At 38.2% G+C, this 23,738-nt stretch overlaps 2 protein-coding genes across 2 annotated transcripts in view; both read left to right on the top strand.

The window, feature by feature from the left end:
* The window catches only part of dnr1 (E3 ubiquitin-protein ligase defense repressor 1), a 42,444-nt gene extending 38,082 nt beyond the window's left edge, over positions 1 to 4,362 (top strand). The window contains exons 4-6 of the mRNA XM_028309097.1: positions 290 to 460; positions 2,301 to 2,425; positions 3,534 to 4,362. Coding sequence (XP_028164898.1) covers positions 290 to 460; positions 2,301 to 2,425; positions 3,534 to 3,633 — 396 coding nt within the window. The 3' untranslated portion in view covers positions 3,634 to 4,362. The remainder of the gene's footprint in view (positions 1 to 289; positions 461 to 2,300; positions 2,426 to 3,533) is intronic.
* A 2,345-nt stretch (positions 4,363 to 6,707) lies between these two features.
* The window catches only part of LOC114356037 (uncharacterized), a 143,881-nt gene continuing 126,850 nt past the window's right edge, over positions 6,708 to 23,738 (top strand). Inside the window, exon 1 of the mRNA XM_028309122.1 lies at positions 6,708 to 7,023. The gene's annotated coding sequence lies outside the window, so the exon portion shown is untranslated. The remainder of the gene's footprint in view (positions 7,024 to 23,738) is intronic.

Raw genomic sequence — 23,738 nt, 5'->3', positions numbered from 1 at the left:
CCCGGCAGTGGTGACGGTGCGCAAAGCATTTCCTCCGCGACAAAAAAAGGGGGGCCCGAAACGAGCTGTGCCTAGGGGCCCCGAGATGGTTAATCCGGCCCTGCTTGGAAGTCGGGAAAATTCCAAGTTTACTTAGTTGGTTTATGTTCCATCCACGTAATTTTCCAACAAGTTAACCCGCATGAAGCGTATGCAATATGCATAGATCTTTTTCCCAGGTTAAAAAAGAGGCCTCTTTCGTTCGTTTTCCTGTTCTAGACTAACTGACATTCGCTATCGTCTCTTCCAGGGCACGATAGCGTCGATCTTCAACGACGCGACGACGCTGGGTCGCCGCTACGTGTTCGACATCCGCAGCACGTGCCGCGAGGTGCACGATCGCGCGCGTCGTGAGTTGCACGCGCGCACGCACCACGAGCCGCGCGCGCGCCGCCGCCCTGACGCACGGGACGAGAGCAAGGTAAATAACTACCATCAGTGTACCTACCATGAGTTAACGTTAGGTGTGCTCACTAGCAAGTACGTCAAAAATCTCTATGAAAATTTTGTTTCTTGAAAGTAGCCGCTAGGGGCGCTGCACAATATGTCATACAATTACTTAATGTAATTTTTTTACGCAGTCGCTAGCGAGCACACCTAACGTAAACTCATGGTAAGCATACAGTACCTTCATTATAACTACCCTCACATTTTGTGCTAGCATTACGAGCCGCGTGCGCGCCGTCCTTATGCTTGAGACGAGAGCAACTGACTACTCCTCATACAGTTCACTCACAAAACTACCCTTACAACTCGCGCGCCACCGCTTCTACGCTCGGGACGAGAGCAACTAACTACCCTCGTACAGTTCACTCACAAAACTACCCTCATAACACTCGTGCAAGCGCTTCTACGCTCGGGACGAGTGCAATGTAACAACTACCCTCAAAACACGTGATCAAAACTTGGTTGCCTCAAGCTTCCACTACTAAACAATGGCGCAGCAGCGGATAATTAGGTGCACAATATACTCGTAAATAAAGTTAAAACAAGAGACTCCAGTTGCAATCACAGCTTAAATTTTTGTATAAATTATAACTACAAAATAACAACGATTGTTCATGACCCGCGTCCTTCCCCTTTCAGTGTGAGTGTTTGCACATATCCGGTCTCCTTGTTTTCACTATTTTCATTGCAAGGTGACACCTTGATTGTGCTCTGTGACCCGTATTTTGAGGTTATTTGCTTTAGTCAACATGTCCTCAATGTCCTCATATTACCGCCTTGCCCCCAAGAGCCCCACTGCTTGTTTTTGCTATCCATCGTGTCATAATGTTACCTCTTTGCCACCTGGAGCCCCTCCCTAAGTATTTCCTTAGTACACTTCTTCTGGCTCCTCCAAAGAGTACTGAAGAGATCTCCGATTGCAGTGCCTTGCTGGAAGAATGGAACTGCCTCTAAAAACTCATCGTTCGTTTCAGCCAAATGACGTCCACTGCTGGACAAAGGCCTCCCCCAAGGTTTTCCACAATGAACGGTCCTGCGCTGCCCGCATCCAGGCTCTTCCCGCGACCTTTACCAGATCGTCGGTCCTAGTAGGAGGCCTGCCCACGCTACGTTTTCCAGCCCGTGGTCGCCACTCGAGAACTTTCCTGCCCCAACGGCCATCGTCTCTACGAGCTATGTGCCCCGCCCACTGCCACTTGATTTTAGCAAAAACTAAAACTAAAAACTCATAAAACTCATTTATTTTTGCAAATAGGCTTTTAAAAAGCACTTTTACACGTCCCAATATTAACCCTACCACTGCTTCGGGACAATAATGGGCCAGTGCTGAGAAGAAGCAGCGCAAGAAACTCAGTCACTATTCATTGCTTAACTCTACTATAAGAGTAGGTACATCAACTAAATATTAGGCTGTTCATTTTTGTGCCCCCGGTATTTAAGGCGCGGGAGCGGGGCGGGCAACGCAGACCCGTTCTCGAAACAAGCGGGCAGCTCGCGCGGCGCTTTAGCGGCGAAGTGTTGTGTTGTCGAGATATTTGTTTTTATTCGCAAACGAAATGTCTGAACAACGGCGACAATTTTATTTCGATTCAAATTTATTCCTAACGCTCGATTTATTGTGGGCAAAAGAAGGAATGCGCTGCCCGCTCGTTGCCCGCTCCCGCGCCGCTGTTTTCGAGAACCGGTCTATTTGATTTTACGCATAAGATCCTGCCGCTCCCGCGCCGCCGCCGCCGCCGCCCCGCTGCCCGCTAAGTTCGAGGCTGAGGCCTTAATGTGTCCAACGTGTTCTAACGTTACCTCTTTGCCCCCAGGAGTCCCGGTCTCGGTCACGCAGCGGTGGCGACGCGCTGGCGTGCCGTGTGTGCATGGACAGCGCCATGGACACATTGTTCCTGCCGTGCCGCCATGTTGTCTGCTGCCAGGAGTGCGCGCCGAGGTAAATATTGCCTTATATCATTGTTCTTTTAATTGATAGGCCTCAAGGAAGGACGTTCAGTGGACAACCTGTGGCTGAAATTCAATTGTACTTTTTTTTTATTACTTAAGCAGTTGTCAAATAAATAATTTTTCTATCTTTCTTTCTTTCAAATGTTTGTTCTTGTTGTGGAGCGTTTTTGACCTATAATCATCATTATTGCTACCATTTCACAGCTGGATATAAGCATGCCCCAACTAATGCAGCGCACTGAGTTCGATCCTCAGCTATTCTCTTCCAACTGCCATTAGCCCTTCGCTGCGTTCGCCAAGACTTGTACCCAATGATATTAAAGAACTATAGATATGTTACGTTCATAGAAATTACGATTTGAATCCGTGCCGAGCTATTCCAAATTGCACACATTGACAAATGTAACTGATAAGTGAAACAAAAGATACGAAATAGCACGCAAATGAAAGAGATAGCTATAGTTTTAACGATTCTGCACTAACTAATCTATGTCCGCAGCGCACGCATCCTTATCGCTCTAACGTCAAAACAAAATCGCTTTCTCTTTCTTAACTTGAACATGGCGCATGGCGTCTTGATTGTTTGCATAAATAATTGAAAATATAAATACTAAATAATTTTGCATAATCACATGTGGTAAGAGATCCCTTGTATTTTGTTTACTTTAGAGTCGTAATTGGTACACTTTCGAAACACAAACGATGGCATTTTTTATTTATTTTGGTAAGAACAGGAATTTACGGTGTGGTACGCACGCGATTGCGCACGACGCAGGCCACACGAAGACTAAACACAAGACGTCCCAATTGGGACGTATTTGAGTATTCACAGCGCGAGCGCTTATAACATTATCTGCTTTTGTTTTTATATAATATCATTGCTTGTACCTATATGTATACGTACACTAGGTACCTTATCAGCATTGAGAACCATCTCAAGTTAATTTCTTCTTCTTAATTTTTTTATAGCTACTTTTGGGAATCTTTATAATCGAGCACCTACCTATTGAAGAAATATAAGTCAAAATTAAGCAGTAAATACAATAGTTGTATCTTAAAGCAGTCATTAAATTAAACAATGTTCTCCTCTGTTACAGATGCGAACGGTGCCCCCTGTGCAGGTGTGAGATAGAGAAGCTGATGCACATCTACCTCCCCGTGGAATACCAGAGGAGCCCGGGCGTCATCGTCAAGTGAGCGACCCGGGCTCGACTCGCGGCTCCAATCGACGACCGATCAACCTGACTTTGTGTGTGAACGCCAAGCGGCAAGTTGCCAGGATGGGTGATTGTGTCAGAAAACTTGTCTATGTCGAGTGCTACCTAATCTGTGACAGAATGCTCGATGACATTTCACAAGACTTTCCCGCGCAATGGCGTTCCAATTTTAAATCGGACCCATTTTAGGGATCAGTGGCCTTATTGATGTGTGTGTGATTGTCTAGTCAGAAACACTTGACTTAATAATAAATCGTGCATTTTTTCTTTATATGTAATTGGGATATCCTTTATGTAACTTTTTTTTGCATTCCAACGTGTTGATGAGAGAGTTGCAATTGGTACTTATCTAACTTTAGATTAACGTAATCACTTGTCTACTGCCTTTTTGCAAGTTGAAATATGAAAAAACATTAAAGTACCATAATAATAAGTAAGAATTCCTTCGTTTTAGAAGGCGATGTGTAAGTTAATTTGAGATGATAAATGGTTTTTCTAACGATTTCTAAAACTACCCTCGTATATTGTTTGTAAGCAAATTGTGCATTTTCTTTTTTCTTGCCTTTACCTGAGCGTACTTTAAAAATTTCGTTCTTTATTTTTCTTTAACGTTGTGGTATTTTTATTTAAGATATAATTGTAAGACCTGTGGTCTGTAAGATGTCAATTAAAATTAACGTAAAATTAAGAGAGAGAAAAACGTGAAAAGATAATAAAAAAGGTTACGTAATTTATTTTGTTGTTTTATTTAAGGATGAAAATTAGATTTACCTATCCTATCCAATCCTATCCTATTTATTTATTCCTTGCTTGTCTTATGACGTAAATAGGTAAATAAAGTTTCGTCTTAAAACAAATTATTGTGAAAATACTTAAATAATAAAAGTACCTACTGGTGTTCAACATGTTTCATAATATTGTATGACTATGTATGGTCACACTCTGTCCAAAGAACCTAGTATAGCGACATCATCAAACAGTTGATCTGAGTTAATCTTGAATAGTTATTGCTCATTGTGTAGGTACGTGTTAAGAATATAAGCTAGCAGTGTTTTTGTGGCATAATATGAAACTTAAATAATATGTATGTATGGTACGTACTACTCGTACTGTAGTACGACACAATTTGCCTTATCTATTCCAATAATGATATTACCATACAAAAAAGAAATACTTTTACCTACATACTATAGAAAGATAAGTATGTACTTCTCCCCCTTTCTCTATTCCAATCAAAAGAAGCAAGCAAAAGAAATATAGGGAGAAAAGACGGATTTTGTAAGATTGATCATTTATTGTAAACTAGCTGACCCGGCGAACTTCGTACCGCCTTAGCGTAGAGATTTTCTTTATATTTTTTTTCCGTAAAAACCTTGTACAGAGTATTAGAAAACTACAAAAAAAAATCAGCCAAATCGGTCAAGCCGTTTTCATGTTATGTCGTGACAACGGAAAACGGGTTTCATTTTTATAGATGGAAGACTTTTTTACCCGACTGCGCCAGAAGAGGGTTATTTAATTATAAGTGCCAAAATTTTATTCACATAAAACCTAGTACGCATTTTGGTGGTCGATATTTTGTGGGTTAGTTAGGTATTTTTTGTTAGTAAAATAAACCCCAAAGTGATTTAATTTTAAATAAAATGTCGAAAATACAAATTTATAACTCTTAGCTGTATATTTTACTGTACTTTGGTCTCTCCCTATTTTTAAGAAAAAAAAAATCAACTGACATTGTCTATGCTTGAAAATGTTGCCAGCAATATGAGTTCACCTAATTTTTGTGGAAATTCTTCCATTATCCATAATAAATAATGAGTGATGTTGTTATGGTGCACCCAGACTGGGCGAACGGGCTCGCGCGGCAAACTCAACATCCTGCTCACTCAAGAGCAGGGTGAGCAGGATGACCACTATGACCAGCGTGTCGCCCGAGCCCGTGCGCCCAATCTGGGCGCACTATTACTGTCACACTATCACTTATGTATTTTATAGTTTTGTTAGTAGGATATCTAGTTTTTTTCTGGTATTTCTTTACTATAATGAAATCCTATTTGAAATTTAAATGGCTCATTAATTTATCTGCATCAAAAACAATTTATAGTTTTTTTTACTTTTACATGGAATACATTTTCGTGCAAAAGTTTTATAGTTTTGGTGAAGTATAAAATATAAGTTTTATTATAAAATATTTATTTATTTGACTATGTTGTTATTTCACAGCTTCAGAAGCTAGTAATAGAACTATTGCTTTACTTTAAATTATATTGTAAAAACAAAGGGAAACCGAATTTTACTGGCTTCGCAAAATGGTTAATTATTTGGTTATTATGCCTGATCGTTCATGTAAGTAGATAAATAATAAATAAATAAATATCCTTGGACATTTTACACTGCGCTTCTAGTCCCAAACTAAGCAAAGCTTGTACTATGGGTACTAGACAACGGATATAAACATACTTAAATACTTTTTTTTGTAAATACATACTTATTATACATAGAAAACACCCAGTCCAATACAAACAAATATGTTTATGCACACAAATGTGTGTACTGTGCGGGAATCAAACCCGCTACCTCCGGAATAGTAGTCCGTTTCGAACCACTACACCAAACGGCTGACAAACTACAAAATACTTTGTTAAGTTGTTTAAAAGCATAGTCTGAAACTCTGAACTAAAGTAAAAAGTGATATTTCAATTTTTAAAATGACCGCGATCGCGAATTATTATTTAGTAACAAAACATAAATAAATGAAATGACTTTACATTTTAGATTAGTACAAAATAAATAGTAATGATCAATACAGTCCAAAATCTGTTCACTTTACACATTGCTAGTGGGCCAGCTGGTATTCTATACAATACCTAGGAATTACATACACTGCCTAGGTAAAGTATTTATTGAACAATAAATATTCAAAACATTTCAAATCTACTAAGCCTGAACATAACAATAATTTCCAAAATGTAACATTTTTTATAGATTTAGTTTACCCATTTTGGTTCTCCACTAAATGGGGTAAATTAATTTTTAGTGTTGGCAACCTTTTTTGTTAGCTCGGACGAACGCAAGATGGCTACCAATTTATGTGAATGCAAGGACATCTAGAAAAGTGATATCCGTTTGTGTGATATTCCATTTATATTGTGATAATAACTTTATAAATATTATCCTAGTTTTTGTGTTTGTGTATTCTATATGTTTCCGTGCAATTTGTTATGAGATATCGATGTTAAAAGGGTCATTTGTGCAATATTGCGTTGGATGCCATAGAAAATGTTCAGTGTTGAATTGTGATTATTTATGCAGTGATAGCTCTATTTGGATCGCAATGAGCGCTGTTGTTGGATGATACCTGTTTTATAACGTGAGTACAATTTTTTCTGTGTTCGTATGCCTGAATTTTAGGGTTTTATGTTACGGAAAATTCGTCCGTCATTCGTGGTAACCTATTTGACTATATTGGGGTTTAAGTGGCGTGGTTCTGCCAGGCAGGCGCCGGCAAGCCGGTCAGGACTGACGGAAGCAGCTGTTCGCTTCTCACGCGCCTTAATGTCGGAGTTTGGTAGGCAACTTTGTTCTGTAACCCGGTTTCAAAAGATAAAATCATCATTGTGTGTTTTATTCTAAGTCGGAAGGCATATTTCTGTTGTATTACGCTTGTACAAGGAAAACGGTTCAGAGCTCTGTAGTAAACGACACATTTTGAGGTCTAAAAGAGATTAAATTATGGTTTAGCAGGGTTTGTTGACATTACTAGGGTCTAGAAATCCGAAAATTAAAGTATGTGTTTTTGAAGCCACCAGCTGGAAACAATACTTTTTCTGTAAGTTTTATAAACCTTCATAAGACTGAAATTTAAAATCTAACAATATCTTCTAAAAGGAAATTTTAACTAGAGATGAAACGGATATCCGGCAACTATCCGGTAGGCCGGATATCCGGCCTAAATTTACTATCCGGCCGGATACCGGATAGTAGCTCACTATCCGGCCGGATACCGGATATTAAAAAACTACGAAAATTTCCTATAATAAAATGAAACACATTAATCTTTGAGTTAAATATCAATAAAATTGCTTATAATAATGACGGTTTTTATCTAAAGTCCAAAAAGTTACAAAAAAGCCATATTTAAGGCCTTACAAAAAACTAATTTCCTTTCTGGGCTATCCACTCTAATGACGAATACATAAATAAATAGTAAATATATTTTAATGTCGAAATATTGCCAAATAAAATAGGCGATCTTTTTTTCACTGATGGTCTGATGACATACAGGGTGACTTTGAAATCGTTGGCATCCTTTTAATATAAGACTACTCATAATAGGTACATAGTGCATTCCCCAAATATGAGACAAATCCAATGAGATTTTTTGTCATTATTTTAACTTCTTAGTTCTAAGCACTTCTAGTTATAGTAATTCCATGTATGCGTGTTTGTCTTTTTAGTTGTCCTGATAAATAAAATAAACTATGTATTTGTATTAGTGTGCTCTTAAAAAGAGTTTAAAACTATTGTACAGTCAACAGCACATCATCCTATACATTTTGTTGCAAATTAACACTTAATACATTATGTGCTGTCGTCTGTACAAGATTTCAAATATTGAAAGTTTAATTAATTTGATACGACTCATATTTGGGGAATCGTGAGTAGTCTTATTTTAAAAAGAATGCCAACGATTTCAAAGTTACCCTGTATATAATGCAGTTCAGTCAGATTACGCAGCAAGTAAACTAATTGAATTTTCGCTATTCAATCACATACTCACGATGGCAACCGAAATCGCCCGAATTGATCTGCCCCTTAGACGAGTGGCAAAATCTGACATTCTATTCGAACAGATTCGATTTTCGAAAAGTGTGACTTGTCTAGTCTACTAGACCCACTGATCGCGTTTGAAGCACCTGTGCGGCGCTAAACTCGTTACGACATGCAACATGACAATGGGACAACTATCCGGCCGCCGGATATCCGGCTATCCGGCCTAGCAGCTCGCCGGATATCCGGTATCCGGTATCCGGCCAAACAACTATCCGTTTCATCTCTAATTTTAACATCTAAAATAAAACTTACTCTGTATTTTCATCTTATTTTTTATAAAAAGATAATATAATCTTATTCCAATGAATATTTCCATAATGTTGATGACGGAATTATGTATTATGTACTAAATGTCTATAAATTGACTAAAAGAGTTGTCTTCAGTTTCCTCAGAAAAACCAATTTTCCTTCAATCATAATAAAACATTTCAAGAGTATTTAAATATTCAAATCATTAGTCTTCCATTCAACACAAAATTCAACATATAAAATTTGTCCAGGCTCCAGCATATTTATTTTAACGATACAGAATGATCGAAATATGCTAATAGTCCAAAATAATTATTGCACTATGTTTCTCAATGTGCCATACATTTTTGTAATAATAAATTAGCTAGGCATATCCTGTTCTCTTGTATTATAGAAAGCTGATCCGTTGTTAACTGCAAACATATCAAATGTAACACTTTGATGTGTTTGCAAAACTTCACTTGCAACATGGTTCTGGCAGTTTCTGCTGTCGAATGAATGTCTGCTATTTTGTAAACAATACAGAGAAGTTATTAAATATTTCTGTCCAATTAAGTTTCAAGGAACTACAAAATGAAACGATTAGCCACATTTATTAGTACAGTTCTGATGTCGTTACAGTTTTAGAAAAACAAACTGTAGGTAGTAACTATAAAAAACTCAAGTACTGTGTAACCTATCTTTTATTCATTGAAGAGATTATCTATTAATATTCATAAATAAAACATGAAATAATCATAACAAATGTCTAATGTGAATTTGTCATGTTACCATTTACCAACATGAAATATTGAAACAAGTTGGACATTATTCTGTAGAATATGACTAATGAAATATCTATTGTCAAGTTAATCTATCAATAACTGCTTATCATCAGACCAGCCACATTTACAGATAATATTTTATTCATATAATTCTCTCAAATAATATTGCATTATATTCACCATGACCAATATTACCTGAATACCTGTCATTAGCATAGCTAGCTATTTGTGGTCTCCATTGTAATGATTCGAATTTATGCCAGCAACTGTTGATTTTTCATATCATCATCATCTCAGCCATAGGACGTCCACTGCTGAACATAGGCCTCCCCCAATGCTTTCAATACTGCCCGATTGGTAGCGGCCTGCGTCCAGCGCCTTACTGCTACCTTTATGATGTCGTCGGCCCACCTTGTGGGTGGACGACCCACGCTGCGTTTTCCGTTATGCGACCTCCACTCCAGAACTTTGCTTCCCCATCGGGAGTACTATGTGCCCTGCTCATTGCCATTTCAACTTGCTAATCCGTCGGGCTATGTCAGCGACTTTAGTTCGTTTTGCGGATCTCCTTATTTTTGATTCGATCTCGTAAAGAAACACCGAGCATAGCCTTTTCCATAGCACGCTGTGTAACATTGAGCTACTCATTTTTATTGTAAAATTGCACCTATTACAAAGAAGTTTCAACAGTATTATTTACCTTGATAATATGTCTTTCTGTTATATTATCTGAAATAGCCCCAATCAGTTATCAGGAAAGGTAACAGGCAATTCCATCTTGCTTCTACCGTTCCATTCATTATCTCTCTTTCTATTGATCGGAATTTAATTAGCATTTAGGGCAAGCAAACATATTTTAGCATTGGTGCTGGTTTAATGGTGATTTCGTGGCGGCCTTTTCAATCCTGCGATTAAGTGACAGTAGCGACGTTTTTCCAGCCCTTAAACGTAAACAACTATCTGATAAGCCTCTTCAGTTATTTAAAATCTAAAAGAATTTGCGCGTCTGCTATGTGATTGCTGAAAAATGTCCAAAGTCCGTAATATTCGGCGCGCATTACGTGTAAACGTGAGCTTTGCAAATAAATTGCCAATTAGCCAGCTAAACAATTTGGGCTGGTGTCAGTGACACCGCATTGAGGTATTTGCCAGGTCAACATGACGTTATCAATGTTGAATTACGCTGTACCTACACGCGATATCACTGCGTACGTGTCAGCGCCGACATTAAGCTGACGTGGTGTTAAGTTCGCCCACTATCAGTTGGATAAGGGCGATCTTTTTTGACACGGGTGAAATGTTTTCATCATCATTGAATCATTTAACCTCCACTGCAGGTTCACGACCCTCTCCAATTAACCGGAGGCAAATGGAGGAATTGTCCTCACTCTCACACGATAGCTGGAAATGCTTTACAATAATGGTATTGCAAAAAGTTGGGCAATCTTGCACACACGGCGCTATCATGACACGTCTTTTAACTCACAGGTAGGCTCATGTATCATTTCTGAATCACCAGAATCTCTCGTGAATAAGCCTGAAAATTCGAGCACGCATAATCTTTGCATATTTATTCCGCATAATTCCTGCTGTGTCCCTGATCAATAGGACAAAATCATTTTTCCCAGCATGGGTCGAAAGAAATGTTTTTATTGCGTAATCTGTAATAATACCTACGTACTACAAACATAATCCGCCTCGAAAATCACGGAATAGGTATGTTTGATCAATTTGCTATGACATAATATTTGCCGAACCTATTTTCATTCGTTTTTGTCGGAGTATTTTTGTGTACACGTGCTAGCTTTGGTGGTTTGTTGTACGGAAGACCAAAATATTATGTTCATTATTTGGGGGACGGTATAACAGTTTTGTTGGTTTTCTCTTTGATAAGTTTCACTGTATTTGGAAATCTAAAATTGAAATTACTGACAATTGTTTGCTTAAATTTTAAAACACCTTTGCTCTGACTGGTTGTGTGTGGAAGTCCATGAGACTTAGCTATTTTGATTGACCTCATCATCACGCTAAAAGAAAAACATCGACTTCATACACTATTATCCACAAAAGTTCGAATCTCAGGTGTTTTTCTGAAGAAGCAATCCCAGTCAATTATTAATTAATTCACGTAGCAAACGTCTCTCCATCTTGCAAAAGGGCGCTAAGCCATTATGTCAGCCTAAAAAAAGACTGAGAATTGAAATTACAATCGTAATCTCCTGTCGCAATTGTTCGTAGTTTTCCCCAGAGCAGCGGCCTACTCATTTATATAACGTTTTTGCATGGTGCGAAATTCGTTGCGAAAGTGCCCCGCCACGGTAAATAAATTCTGCGTATGATTTGGAGAAACGAAAAAGCGTGGTTGACTTTTAAAATTTTAATTACGAAGTTATTCTAATTAGGATTTTCGAATAAGTCGCATTTTTAAATAAAAAGTTTTGCACGCTTTCTGAAAATACTATCATAGTAGGTAGGTACATACAGTCTGTAAGAGTTCTATGAATAAGGGCATCATAAAAAGAAGAAAAATGTATTAAAACTGTATCTTGTACATAATCCAATATGCAATAAAATTCTTCCAATACCCGGTATCTAGGAAACGGTTGTATTTTAAGAAATAATCATACAAAGAAAACATAAGTTGCCAATATACAGTCGGATAAAAACGCAAAGAAATCGCCCACGGGCACCGCTGTTACACAAAAAACAGGACAAAGCGCTAGGCTGCGCCATGAGACAACCGTTTTTGCTGATTGATTCAGTGATAGAGGTCTTTGTCCTTCTATTGTTGGAACTTTATAGGCTTTTATTGCCATGATTTACTCGAACAAAACTCTGAAAAAGTGGCCTTGTTGTAGCAATAGCGTTTCCATGTACTGTAGGTACTACATACAATTCGAATAAAATAAAACCCACTTATCATAGTATTTCACTTACTGTAGAAAAATCTTAATTTCGTTGCGGGTCCAATGACAGTTTAATTTTCTCCCGAGACAAACATGACCTTCACTGGTTGGGTTTTTATTGGCGATCAAGCTTTAGATCCTGGCTACACAGGAGTTGCAGCGGTGGGAACGAGAGGTGGGAATAGTCCCGTTGCTGGAGAAGACCTGTAGAAGTCTTTATCAACCTAGATCTTTTGATATTCAGCCAGTTTCATACAATAACAGCCTACCTCCTACGAACATGTTAAACAAACACGTAGCTTTTACAGCAGATGGGTTAAAAATTACTTTCGCAGTATCGCAAAGGGCGTTAAAATATAACGTATTCAATTACTCCGTCATCCCTTCTAAATAAATACCTGTTAATGAACCTATTAAGCCACGTCTACTTTAAAAAGGGGCCGAATGTTATCGCTCTCCTACACCTGCAAAATGTAATCAATGGGAATGTCAGTAGACTCTCTCCTTGCAGGTTGATTGTTCATTCGAGTATGTAGAAGTATTATTGAAAATCTCGTGCAGACAATTCAGCAAGAATAAATAAATAAATAAATAAATCGTGGCCACATTGAGGCGTTCACGTCGGTTGTAGAGGCGGCTACAGCTCTCCGCACGATCTCCCTGTTTGTAGACTGCCTGTTGCAATCATATACGCGGTTTCCCTCTGCCGATTTTATTGGCCTGGACTGGCCTAGGTCTGACTACTGACTCGCGTAGGTGACCTACCACGCGATCAAGAAATATACTACACTCAAGTTATACTACACTCAAATACAAGAATGCCTTCTTATAATTGATAAAAACTGTAAAACTCCGTATGCGCGGGTATGATCGGAACAATCTGTTGATTCTTAGCTGACTCGTAAAAAATCGCGATCTGTCTTGTCTTATCATAGCGTAAAATTTTCCATTTACAAGCAAGCTTGCAATCTTATGACCCTACTGCATTCATCTACATTCCGTGCCAAAGTACACCTGGCCATCCTGACAGGGACGACCCCTTTCTAACGATTTGATGCACTTTATTTTTTACGTCTATTGCTGTACAATGGTCACGGTAAACGATTACTTTGTGACTCTTATTGCTGAGTCACACGGGATATAATCGTTTAACGATTTTGACCGGTGTACATGGGGTCGGTTTTGATTGAGGTCTGCACTGCAGATGTGGCCTCCTGTCCACGGCAATGATTACAAATGCGGCATTAAAGGTACACGACACGGTACATGCATTTGCGAGTTATTCTTTAATGAATGCATTACGATAATTCGGTGTTCGATTTTTTAATAAATTCCTATCATATTCGAGTTGGTGAGCCGTCGGAACATGACATGATAATGTCAAATTAATTTTTATTGTACGGACGACGGCACGTCAACGTAACCACTGCGGGTTCTTGTGCAGTTGTAATAGGGGCGAGTATGCAACAAAAAAGGGTAGCTTGATACATGTGCTGTCGTGTGTACATTACTTTAATAAAATGAAAAAGTGAATTATTATGTTTGATGTTTATATAGCAAAGGAGGGGTAATAAAGATCGGCTTACAGAAAGCCGATCTTTTGCTTTTTGCTGACAGCCAGCCATCTAATCATCATCAGAAACTTTTTTGTGGAACTGGAAATAACCAAAGACCCTGAGGTGTCAGCCAGGGATACGTGGTATTGTTGTCTTAGAACAGTACAGTACAGTAAAATCATAATGTTTCGTCAACACGGCCCGCGCCCATAGCCATTCGACCGCCTACCATCCAAATCCTACCTAAATCGGTACCGGCATAGGGTTGCCAGGTGTCCCATTTTTGGCTTTTTAGGGACTGATACAAGATGTTGGGCTACCGTTTCGAAGATGATAGTTAATAGTACTCATTCACGAGCTATGTAAATACAAATTGCACACTCGTGAAATCGCAAAAAAAGGCGTGTCCGGCTTTGGCTTTTAGGGTAATGTCCGGCCAAATTAAGCATCGAGTCCGGCTTGTGTTTTTGTACCTGGCAACCCTATACCGGGATAGCTGTATAACTTTACCTACCTATCACTATTCGGATACAGTATTTGTTTTCGTAAACCCCTCCCCGGCCGCGGCCGTTAATCCGTCAGTGTCCGCGTTTGATGCATCGCCGCCGTTCGCCGATGTTCCGGCGAAAATGTGTTGTTTTCCCGAAAAACGTTAATAAGCTTTGCTTTTAATCGCCTGGTCAGGGTGTGGTGGATTTGGGATTGAGCTTAAACGGCGCTTTGATATTGTGCGTCAGTACTTTGTACTATTTTATTTCTTCCCGGTATTTTAAAAGTTGTCTCTGTGGAATACCGATGGAATATGGTATTCATCGCAAATGATCTGAACGAAACAAGCTCTAAAAAGAGCGCTGTAACTCTAAAAACTGTAGTCGTTTCGTCGTCGTCGGACCGGTCGCTTCTCCAGCTACTCTATAAAACCCATTCCGTAAATTCAGATCCATCTATCGTAGGTAATCGTGACAGTATTTCGTCAAAGTAAAACGATAATACGGTCAACGGCGTTAAGGGTTTGAGCAGAACTTCGTCAGAACGAGATCGATTTGAAACATAGAAACGGCGATAAGAGTCCTCAGTTACTATCCTGCTAGAGGGAGTGATTGATAAGGAGTGAGTCTAGGTATGTTTACATCCATCCAGGACAGTCGAAATCGCGATTTAATTAATTATGAATCATTTCCATGCATTGTTGTTATCTGTTAGCGTAGCATAAGATGGATTGATAAAAGGAAGATATTACGTTGCTCATTGATAGAGATCCTAATCTTATTCAATGATTTGACATTGTATGTAGTTACTAACGTATTTTACAAAGCATTTAGGACTTTGACTAACTAATCAATAAGGAGACACCCAGCAACCTTTGAGCAAGGAGTTTTACAACTGAAATACAGAAACTTCTTCCGAAAATGGATTTATTAACTAAAAAAACTCTGCCATTAGTTGTTGTTGATTTGTTTTTGAATAACACTGTGTTATTTAATCAAATTAAGTTAGGTAGTAATAGTATTTTGATTCTAACTTAGGTTTCCCCCAGATGAAGTCATCTAAAATGATAAATACCTAAGATAAGATCAAACATGATTTTCCTCTTGAAAACCTCAGGTGGGTTGAACCCACGACCTTTCGCTTGCTGGGCGACTGCCCGGACCAAACATTATTTTTTCAAGTGAAAAATCATGTTTGGGAATAATAAAAATAAAATGCATAAATCTTAGTAAGTTTTTATACGATGTAAATCTTCTTCTATCATTGGGAGCTTTGTCATCTTTGTCATCACTTGTCAATGAGCTCCTTTGATTTTCTGCAAAAACCAAGTTGACAAGACCCCTCCTTAGACAAGTTGCACTTTTTGAGCGCATCAAAAATCGAATCCGTCATAACTCATACAAAAGAATGGCTTTTCGACCATTTTTCGACTGGTTTGCGATTATAATATTATTATGCACTTTGTTTAGACCCACTGATCTTATGTACATCCAGTGCTTTTTTGGTTGTACAATTCAGTCTACCTAGATAAATCGTGACATTTTTTAATTTACTGATATCTTCGTTACGTCGTTTTGCACCAGATTACTTCGCTCCGTGACCCGATCGCGAAATTGAATCTATCACGAATGTGTCTTTGATAAAAAATATCCATTCTATTCTTTGTCTTTGTCAAGTCGCCTCTGTCGTTCTACGTTCTAATGACGTCATCATCGTCATTATCATCAACAGCCCTTTACAGTCCACTGCTGGACTATGAGGCTCCTCCACTATAGTGGAGGGTTTTTCCATAATCCCCACGCTTGGCAATCTAATGACGTAGCTGTTCCTAAAACTGTTTTCCGATCGATTCTTTGCAGCTAATAATACCATAAAATACTTAAAATTCATTCTACACGAAGCGAAGGTGTATATTGTTTTCCTCGTATAACTCTTATGTAACAACATATTTAGATATTTCCATCGCAAGTGGTCAAAGGTGGCGGTTTAACATTTCTGCATATTGTTTGCAAATACGTGACGTTTCCACACTTTCAAAATAACGCATTGAAGGTATAAAAGGTTAATATTTCATTTTGCGAAAATAAACGAATATTTGTACAAATTGTATTGCTACTTCTTTTCAAGTTATGCTTTTTTCTGTGGCTTCCATTCCAAGGAGTTTTTAAGAGTTGAACTTGATCATTGGGGTGTTTGGCCGAAAATAGAATTTGTTAGCAACATGTCGATCGCCAATTAAAGAACTTTTTGCAAGTCACGCAAAGTAAATAAAAGGAAGAAAAAGAAATCACGCAAACTAAATTAAATAAAAGGCGACATGCATGAATGAAAAAATAAACTCACTAATATCACTAACCATAAATTAATAATACACATAGGTTCGGTATGTTTAGGTTCGGTATGTTTTCGAAACATCGTTTGTTCGTTTCAGCCGAAAGACGTCCACTGCTGGACAAAAGCCTCCCCCAAGGATTTCCACAAAGACCGGTCCTGCGCCGTTCGCATCCAGGCACCTCCCGCGACCTTCATCAGATCGTCGATCCACCTAGTGGGAGGCCTACCCATGCTACGTCTTCCGGCTCGTGGTCGCCAATCAAGAACTTTCCTGCGAAACATAACATCTTATATTGTTCCCGAAAACGATCTAGGTTGTAAGTAAAGTTGTACCAAGAAAAATCGTACACTAGAAATGAAGCCACATATTGTTTGTATTTTATTTATATTCAATAGCATTATTATACCCAAATTAAGCTTTAACGTAAAACAGCTTTTCAAATCGAATATAATTAATTCTATTTGATTAACATATTGATACAACTGACGTTCATAAAATCAGTAGGCTTTGAAAAATACTTATTTTTTCTATTGAGCAATATTTCTAAGAGGAAAAAGTAAGCAAGAAAATATCACGGGCATTTTTATGTGGATACCAGTTTTTGATCTTATTTGATCTGTTGCTATGCTACTCCATAATTAAAAGTTGCCAAAACCAAAATTATTAATATCATGAATGAGGTTCAGGAAAAAAAGAAAAAATATGTTTATGTATAGCTATGTTTAACACAATAAGATGATAGAACTAAGTACATCCTTGGCCTGATGAGCCTTACCAGATAAAATGGCGTCATTTTATGTTTAAAATTCTGCTAGTATCCTGAAATGCCTCCATCCATAGCATATTTTTTATTAACCTAGCTAGTAAATAGGTTATTAATAAAACCTTTGTTTTGTCACCTGTCATCCGCTTTGCACTAGAGGGAAGTCGAACCATCACTTCAAACTCTTCCTATGTTCTATTTGTTAATTTCGTTGCGGGTCCAATGACAGACTTTTCCCCCGGACAAACTATGCCTTCACTGGTTGGGTTTTTATTGGCGGTCAAGCTGTAGATCCTGGGTACACAGGAGTTGCAGCGGTGGGAACGAGAGGTGGTAATAGTCCCGTAACCTAGTGTCATCAACAGCACTTTACAGTCACTGCTGGGCTATCCCTACGCTTGGCAGGCGGGTTGGAGATCGCAGTTTAAAAGATTGATGTTTTTCAGAGAGCGCTGCTGCCCGTTCTCTTCCGTTTCGCTTAGGGACTATACCCAACCTAGTGACTCCTCCAGGAATCGAGCCCACTGCCCCTGCGTCCCCACTGCGCTGATAACGTTATCTCTTCCACGCGGGATGGCTACACGTGCCATCGGTTTTGTGGGTATTCGATTTCCATTAACGATATTACGCTGAAGCGAGCCAGGGATTTTAGTATTAGCGGTTATATGAATTTGCTAGTCTGCCAAGGTTAGTTAAGCGTATCTTGTTTGAGGATAGTTAATCAATTGTTGGAAATGTATGATGAATATGTGCGTTGATTAAGTTAATTAGGATTTCCGAATATTACGGCTTGCGGAATAGCCTGCGTTGATTTAGTTATGCCGCAGAATGTTTTTCTGCGCGGCTCATTAGGAGCATAATAGTAATTATCTAGAACTAGATCAAACACTCTTTAATTGGCTTCAGACATGAAAACGTGAATACAAATAAACGGACCTGGTTACTGTCACCTTTATCAGATAGCGTGCTAATGCAGAATAATTGCCGAACCTTCGTGTCTGCTTTGTCATTTCAGTTGTTATTTTATAAAAAGCCACCTTACTTCAAGAATTCTAGACAGGCTAGCTATTATCTTTTATTTGACCAGCGTATTTCACATTTCAACACACAATAAATAAGATAAGACTTCATTCATTAATCATGACCAATACAAATGTAATGGCTTCAAATACCACCAATAACGTGCGCGTACGCAGAATCCGTTGCCGTCATCTTGACAGAAGAACAATGTTGCAAACCACCAGACTAGTCTGTATCATCATCATTACTGTCCCATTACCCTAACCGGTATTCCGAGTAGCGATCAGCGATAGCGAGCAACCACACCCACCAGTCACGACGTCGCTTCCCCGCTTAGCACATATTATGCCAAGCTTGGTAATTGGTCTAACAACGTTAGACGTGGTTAGACCAATGTTGGCATGTACGTACAGTCACGGAATGAAAAGGTTCGTCAGTTTTCAAATTGATTCCTTCAACGAATCGCGAGCACAAATTACCTACCTTTTGAAACTATATTACAGAATAATTTCGAGTTAGAGAAAATAATCTTTAACTGTTCGTCAGTAAAGTTCAAAATTATTCAGATCAAAGTTGTTTGACGATTTAACTTGTCAAGAAGATTAATAAGATTGATAAACTAAAACATTCTTGTTGGTTCAACCTGCCACTATCTATTATATAAAAAAAACTACATTTTGTAACATTGCACTGATGGGATAGAAAAATAAACAAGCAAAACCTTATTCGTTAGCAAACGTCATATTTATTTCAATGTTAGCAGCCATGTTTCTTGCACGGTTATGTTGGCAGGTTTGACTCTTACAGTACCTAGTGCAAGTGAAAACCGACACTAAGGTAACGAACCTTTTCATTCCGCGACTGTACTTATGTTTTGAAACGTCATTATTTTGGTTTCGCAATTTCTCGCTAAAACGTGACGGTACGACCTTAGATAGTGGGGATTCAATGTTGACATTTGGTATCGTTTGACATTGCCCGGGTGTACCTTGAGGTCGCACGTGTCGCCTGGCCTGAGGATGTATCGTTAATAATATAGGATATTTCCAAATTAAATTAATTAGTTTATTTTTGAGATTTAGTGGGCTGTTTGTCAATTTGTCTCCAAGTCAATTCTTCATCATTTTGTAGCCTTCGTAGTTACGTCATTAAGCTGAAATAAATACGGGTTATTTTGTCATAAGGAATATGATGTGATGTTTGATGTATCCTGTGACAAAGTGACTTTGACAAATCGTCATTTTATAAAATCAAACCTGTTCCTTTTTACACATTTTCTACCTTAAATTCCTTACACGTACGACGAGTATAAGTTAAATTGCTTAAAGTAACTTTATGTTAGAACATAAACCAATGCTGGTTACACAGGCTTACAGCATCTGATATTATTCTTATTTACATAACAAGTCATACATTATGTTTGGATGTCTAGAAGCGATCTTACGCTAGATATCGCCATGTTCTAGCAAATGACTTAAAATCAACTGGCAAATGATACTGCTTATTTGTTAAATAGCCGGTTACTTCAGCTTCTATGGAACAGAGAGTAGGACATAGTAAACTGCGTCGTGCGTCTTGTCGCAAAAAATATCAGCGAGGGTGATTAGAAGATTGACATTTGTATGGGACCCATTGGATAATTTTTGCAAGAAATGTTTTCAAGACTTTGTGAAAAACTAAACCCCGCTGGCAGAAGTTAAACTCTACATTTATAATTATTGTTGATCTTTAAATCAAAGGACGTGCATTTAATCAGCCGATACATATTCTAGTGACAGCACCTAACACGGCACATAGCATATCCGCCATAAGTCAACAAGATTAATCGGCGCACCGCACACCGAACCCGCACATCAAACGGACCGCAGTACAGTTGGAACAATGTCTAAAATAAATCAATAACCAATCAGATCGGGCCTGCGTAGTTTTGGTTGCGGCCCGAAATTTGGGTCATCGTATAAAATTGAAATACAGTATTTTGCTTCGGGTGTACCGCGGTTTAAAATCGGTGACTGTAGCGAAATAAAAAATTGTTACACGCCAATTTGATCCTTACTGTTAGAGCAATAAGAAACACAGTGTAGCAACGTTAAAACCTTTAATTGATTTATTATTGACACGTTAACGATGTTTGAAGTCGCTTCGTATTGATGTGCCTTTTTGTGTAACGTTTAATTAAAACTGCAACTCACTTTGCGGAATCTAAATCGGACGTTAAAAAAAGCCTAGTTGATATTTATGTATTTGAACAAAGAAGTTGAGTTCTTGACTTATTTGAACTATTGATTTTCTTGATCACAATCTTACCCAAATCTTGATCTTGATCAGTGTAAATTTTATTTTATACGGCGAATTAGGTACATATGACGTCCATCAATTCGAGGTAAATATCTCGAAGCTCAATAGTTAATGTTTTCCTTTATTTAGACTTAATAATGTAGGTTCAATATTGACACAAATAATGTTTCTATTGCCAATGTAATATTTCCTTTGAACCCACATTTGCTTGGTTTCCAAGAACTTTGTCCTCGTTTCATACTATACATATACCTTTTATACCTATGTACTTCAATAATATAATTTGGTACACAGTACGCGAAATATTATTTGATTAAATCTCGCACAGGCAGACGCGTAATTTAATTTCGCATTGATTTGACGTTCATAGCGACGCGAGGTAAAAATAAATCGGATGAGGGTAGAATGGAAATTGTGCGAATGAGGCATGTGAATGTGATTGCCTCGTAAAGTTTATGCACTAAAAGTGTCAAAATTGCTAGGCTTTTCAATTTGGCTTTAAAATACGGAAACTAAATTCGCTACCGTTCGGTTAAACGTAAAAAGGAGTTATTTTGATTAAGACCTGATCACTTGCTTAACTAACATAGCACTAAATGTAGGTAATCAAAGCTAAATGACATCATATTATGTTAACATCATTGTACATCTGTATCATTTATTTGAATTCGATAGATAAACAGAATGATATTTTATACTGGATTTACCATAAGAACGAATCAAGTAACAAGTAAAATTATCAGAAGGCTTAGTTATTCTGGTAAACATATCATAGCATTCGGTCCGAACCTTCCGTCATATACTTTCCCTTGTACATCTTATTAATATCCATTCGTGTTTTTTGCATCTTCCAAAGCAATATAAGTTTTCCGCTCACACTTTTCATGCTATAATATTTCATTTTTAACGATTGCTTCTTTACGTCATAACAACTAGTCATGAACCATGATGGATGTATTGTTCGCTTGGTTGTGGTTTGCAACGTTTTTCTCGGCGTAGGCATCGGCAAAGTTTTTGCTGGCCCAGCATTGCTCGGTTTTCGTATTTCGTGTTGCTAAGCCCGGTTGCTTCGCCAATCGTTTACCAGATCGATAGGGTGACTACACCGCTGTTGGCTTTAGGACATTGCAAATGGTGTGTATTTAACTATTTACTTAGGAAAAGGCTGTTAATGTATATGTTTTAACAAAACACAGACTAACATATTTTATGTACGGGAAAAACTTGCTAAAACAAACATGACGGCAGAACGTCTTTTGTAATTACGTTTGCGGTATAATTTATGTCTAATACGTAAATTGAGCAGAGTTGTGTTTTATACAAAACATGCTCATTTGTTTTAAATTGTAATTAAGACGCTCTGTCACGAACATTTTATTACATGGGGAGTCAATAAGTTTGAAGTTTCGTAGAAATGCTTTTCATTTTGTGGTAAAATCCCCATTATGCGTCATTCCTCGTAGTTAATGAAGTTCTTATATTATCCGGATTACTACAATATCTGGTTAACCTACAGAGACTTAACTTTGCGCAAAATGCGATATTTTTGTGGGAAAACCGTAGTTACGCCGCGGCCACTAGGAAACTCGGGCTGTAGTTACGCAACATCTGAAGTTGCCACTAATTGCTGCAACTTAAAAAGTACATGCACATAGATTTCAGCGCGGACGTCTGAGAAAAGTCTTCCAGCGACTTGGCCAACTTTTAGCTTGGTCTACGGGCCAAGTCACAAAATTCAATTTTCAAAAATATTTTTCCTCCGGCAACTGGGACCACTCAGATTCTAGAGTAGACCAAGCTGAAAGTGGGCCAAGTCGCTGGAAGACAGCAAATGGGTTTTTTCGTTCGACGCCGTGGCGCCATGCTGGCACGCGTTGGATGTTAAAAAACTGTTTTCACTTGACAGATCGCTTTGTGCGGAAGAATGCATAGTTTACAACCATAGCGCGTTCGTTGCGGAACAAACAAAAAATAGCCATAGAGCTACACTTGATGAGCTATTTTTTACTGCTATCCAGCTAAGTGATGTTGCTAGACTTGCTAGAATGCCAGCATCTCGGGAACTCGCTAGCTTTTTTATAGATTTTATTACTTCTTCCGCCGCGTGAATTTATTGAGTTGTCGGCGGCTGAAAAGGTTCAATTTAATTATTCAGACTTATTTTACAGAATTTTTAGGACTAACTTGAAACTTATTAATCCGTTCGTAATAGTGTTCTAACGCCATGCCCTTTACTGATTTTTTTAGTGAAACTTCAAAATATAATTTTAATGTTCGGTCCAATTGCTGTAAAAGGATTATGTTTTACCCACTTTTTGTTTCGTCCAAATGGAATATAAAATACGATCTGTTTTTATAGTTCCCAAATTTCAACGCAACAGAATATTAATATTCCAAAACGACTGTAATAATACGGCCGAAATCCGTAAATATCCCGTATTGTCGGCGAGCAGGCATATTTCACTACATTTATTAGTGTTGCCGCATTAAAAAATGCGTAAAATTCCTCCATAACACCGATACAGTTAATTGCTTCAAAAATGCGAAAGCAATCGTTTTATCGCATAAAGTTTTTATAGCATCGGGTTTACGTTCACGAATTTTATCGCCACTATCGGCGTTTGATGATTCTTGTTTACTGAAACAAATGCCGGTAACGTACAGTCGGCTGTACATCGGACTGTACAATTTTGTTGCAGAATAACATCTATTACAAGATACTTAGAACTCTAATTTTATAGCTCGACTAGCGGCCGCCCGCGACTTCGTAGGCGTGGATCCCGTTTTACTCCCTTAGGGGTGGAGTTTCGTAAAATCCTTTCTTTGCGGATACCTACGTCATAACATCTACCTGCATGCCAAATTTCAGCCC

The sequence above is a fragment of the Ostrinia furnacalis genome, unplaced genomic scaffold (assembly GCF_004193835.3).
Source record: "Ostrinia furnacalis isolate ACB-3 unplaced genomic scaffold, ASM419383v2 OfSCF2609, whole genome shotgun sequence".
NCBI lineage: Eukaryota > Metazoa > Arthropoda > Insecta > Lepidoptera > Crambidae > Ostrinia > Ostrinia furnacalis.
This window is presented reverse-complemented; position numbering and strand designations above follow the sequence as displayed.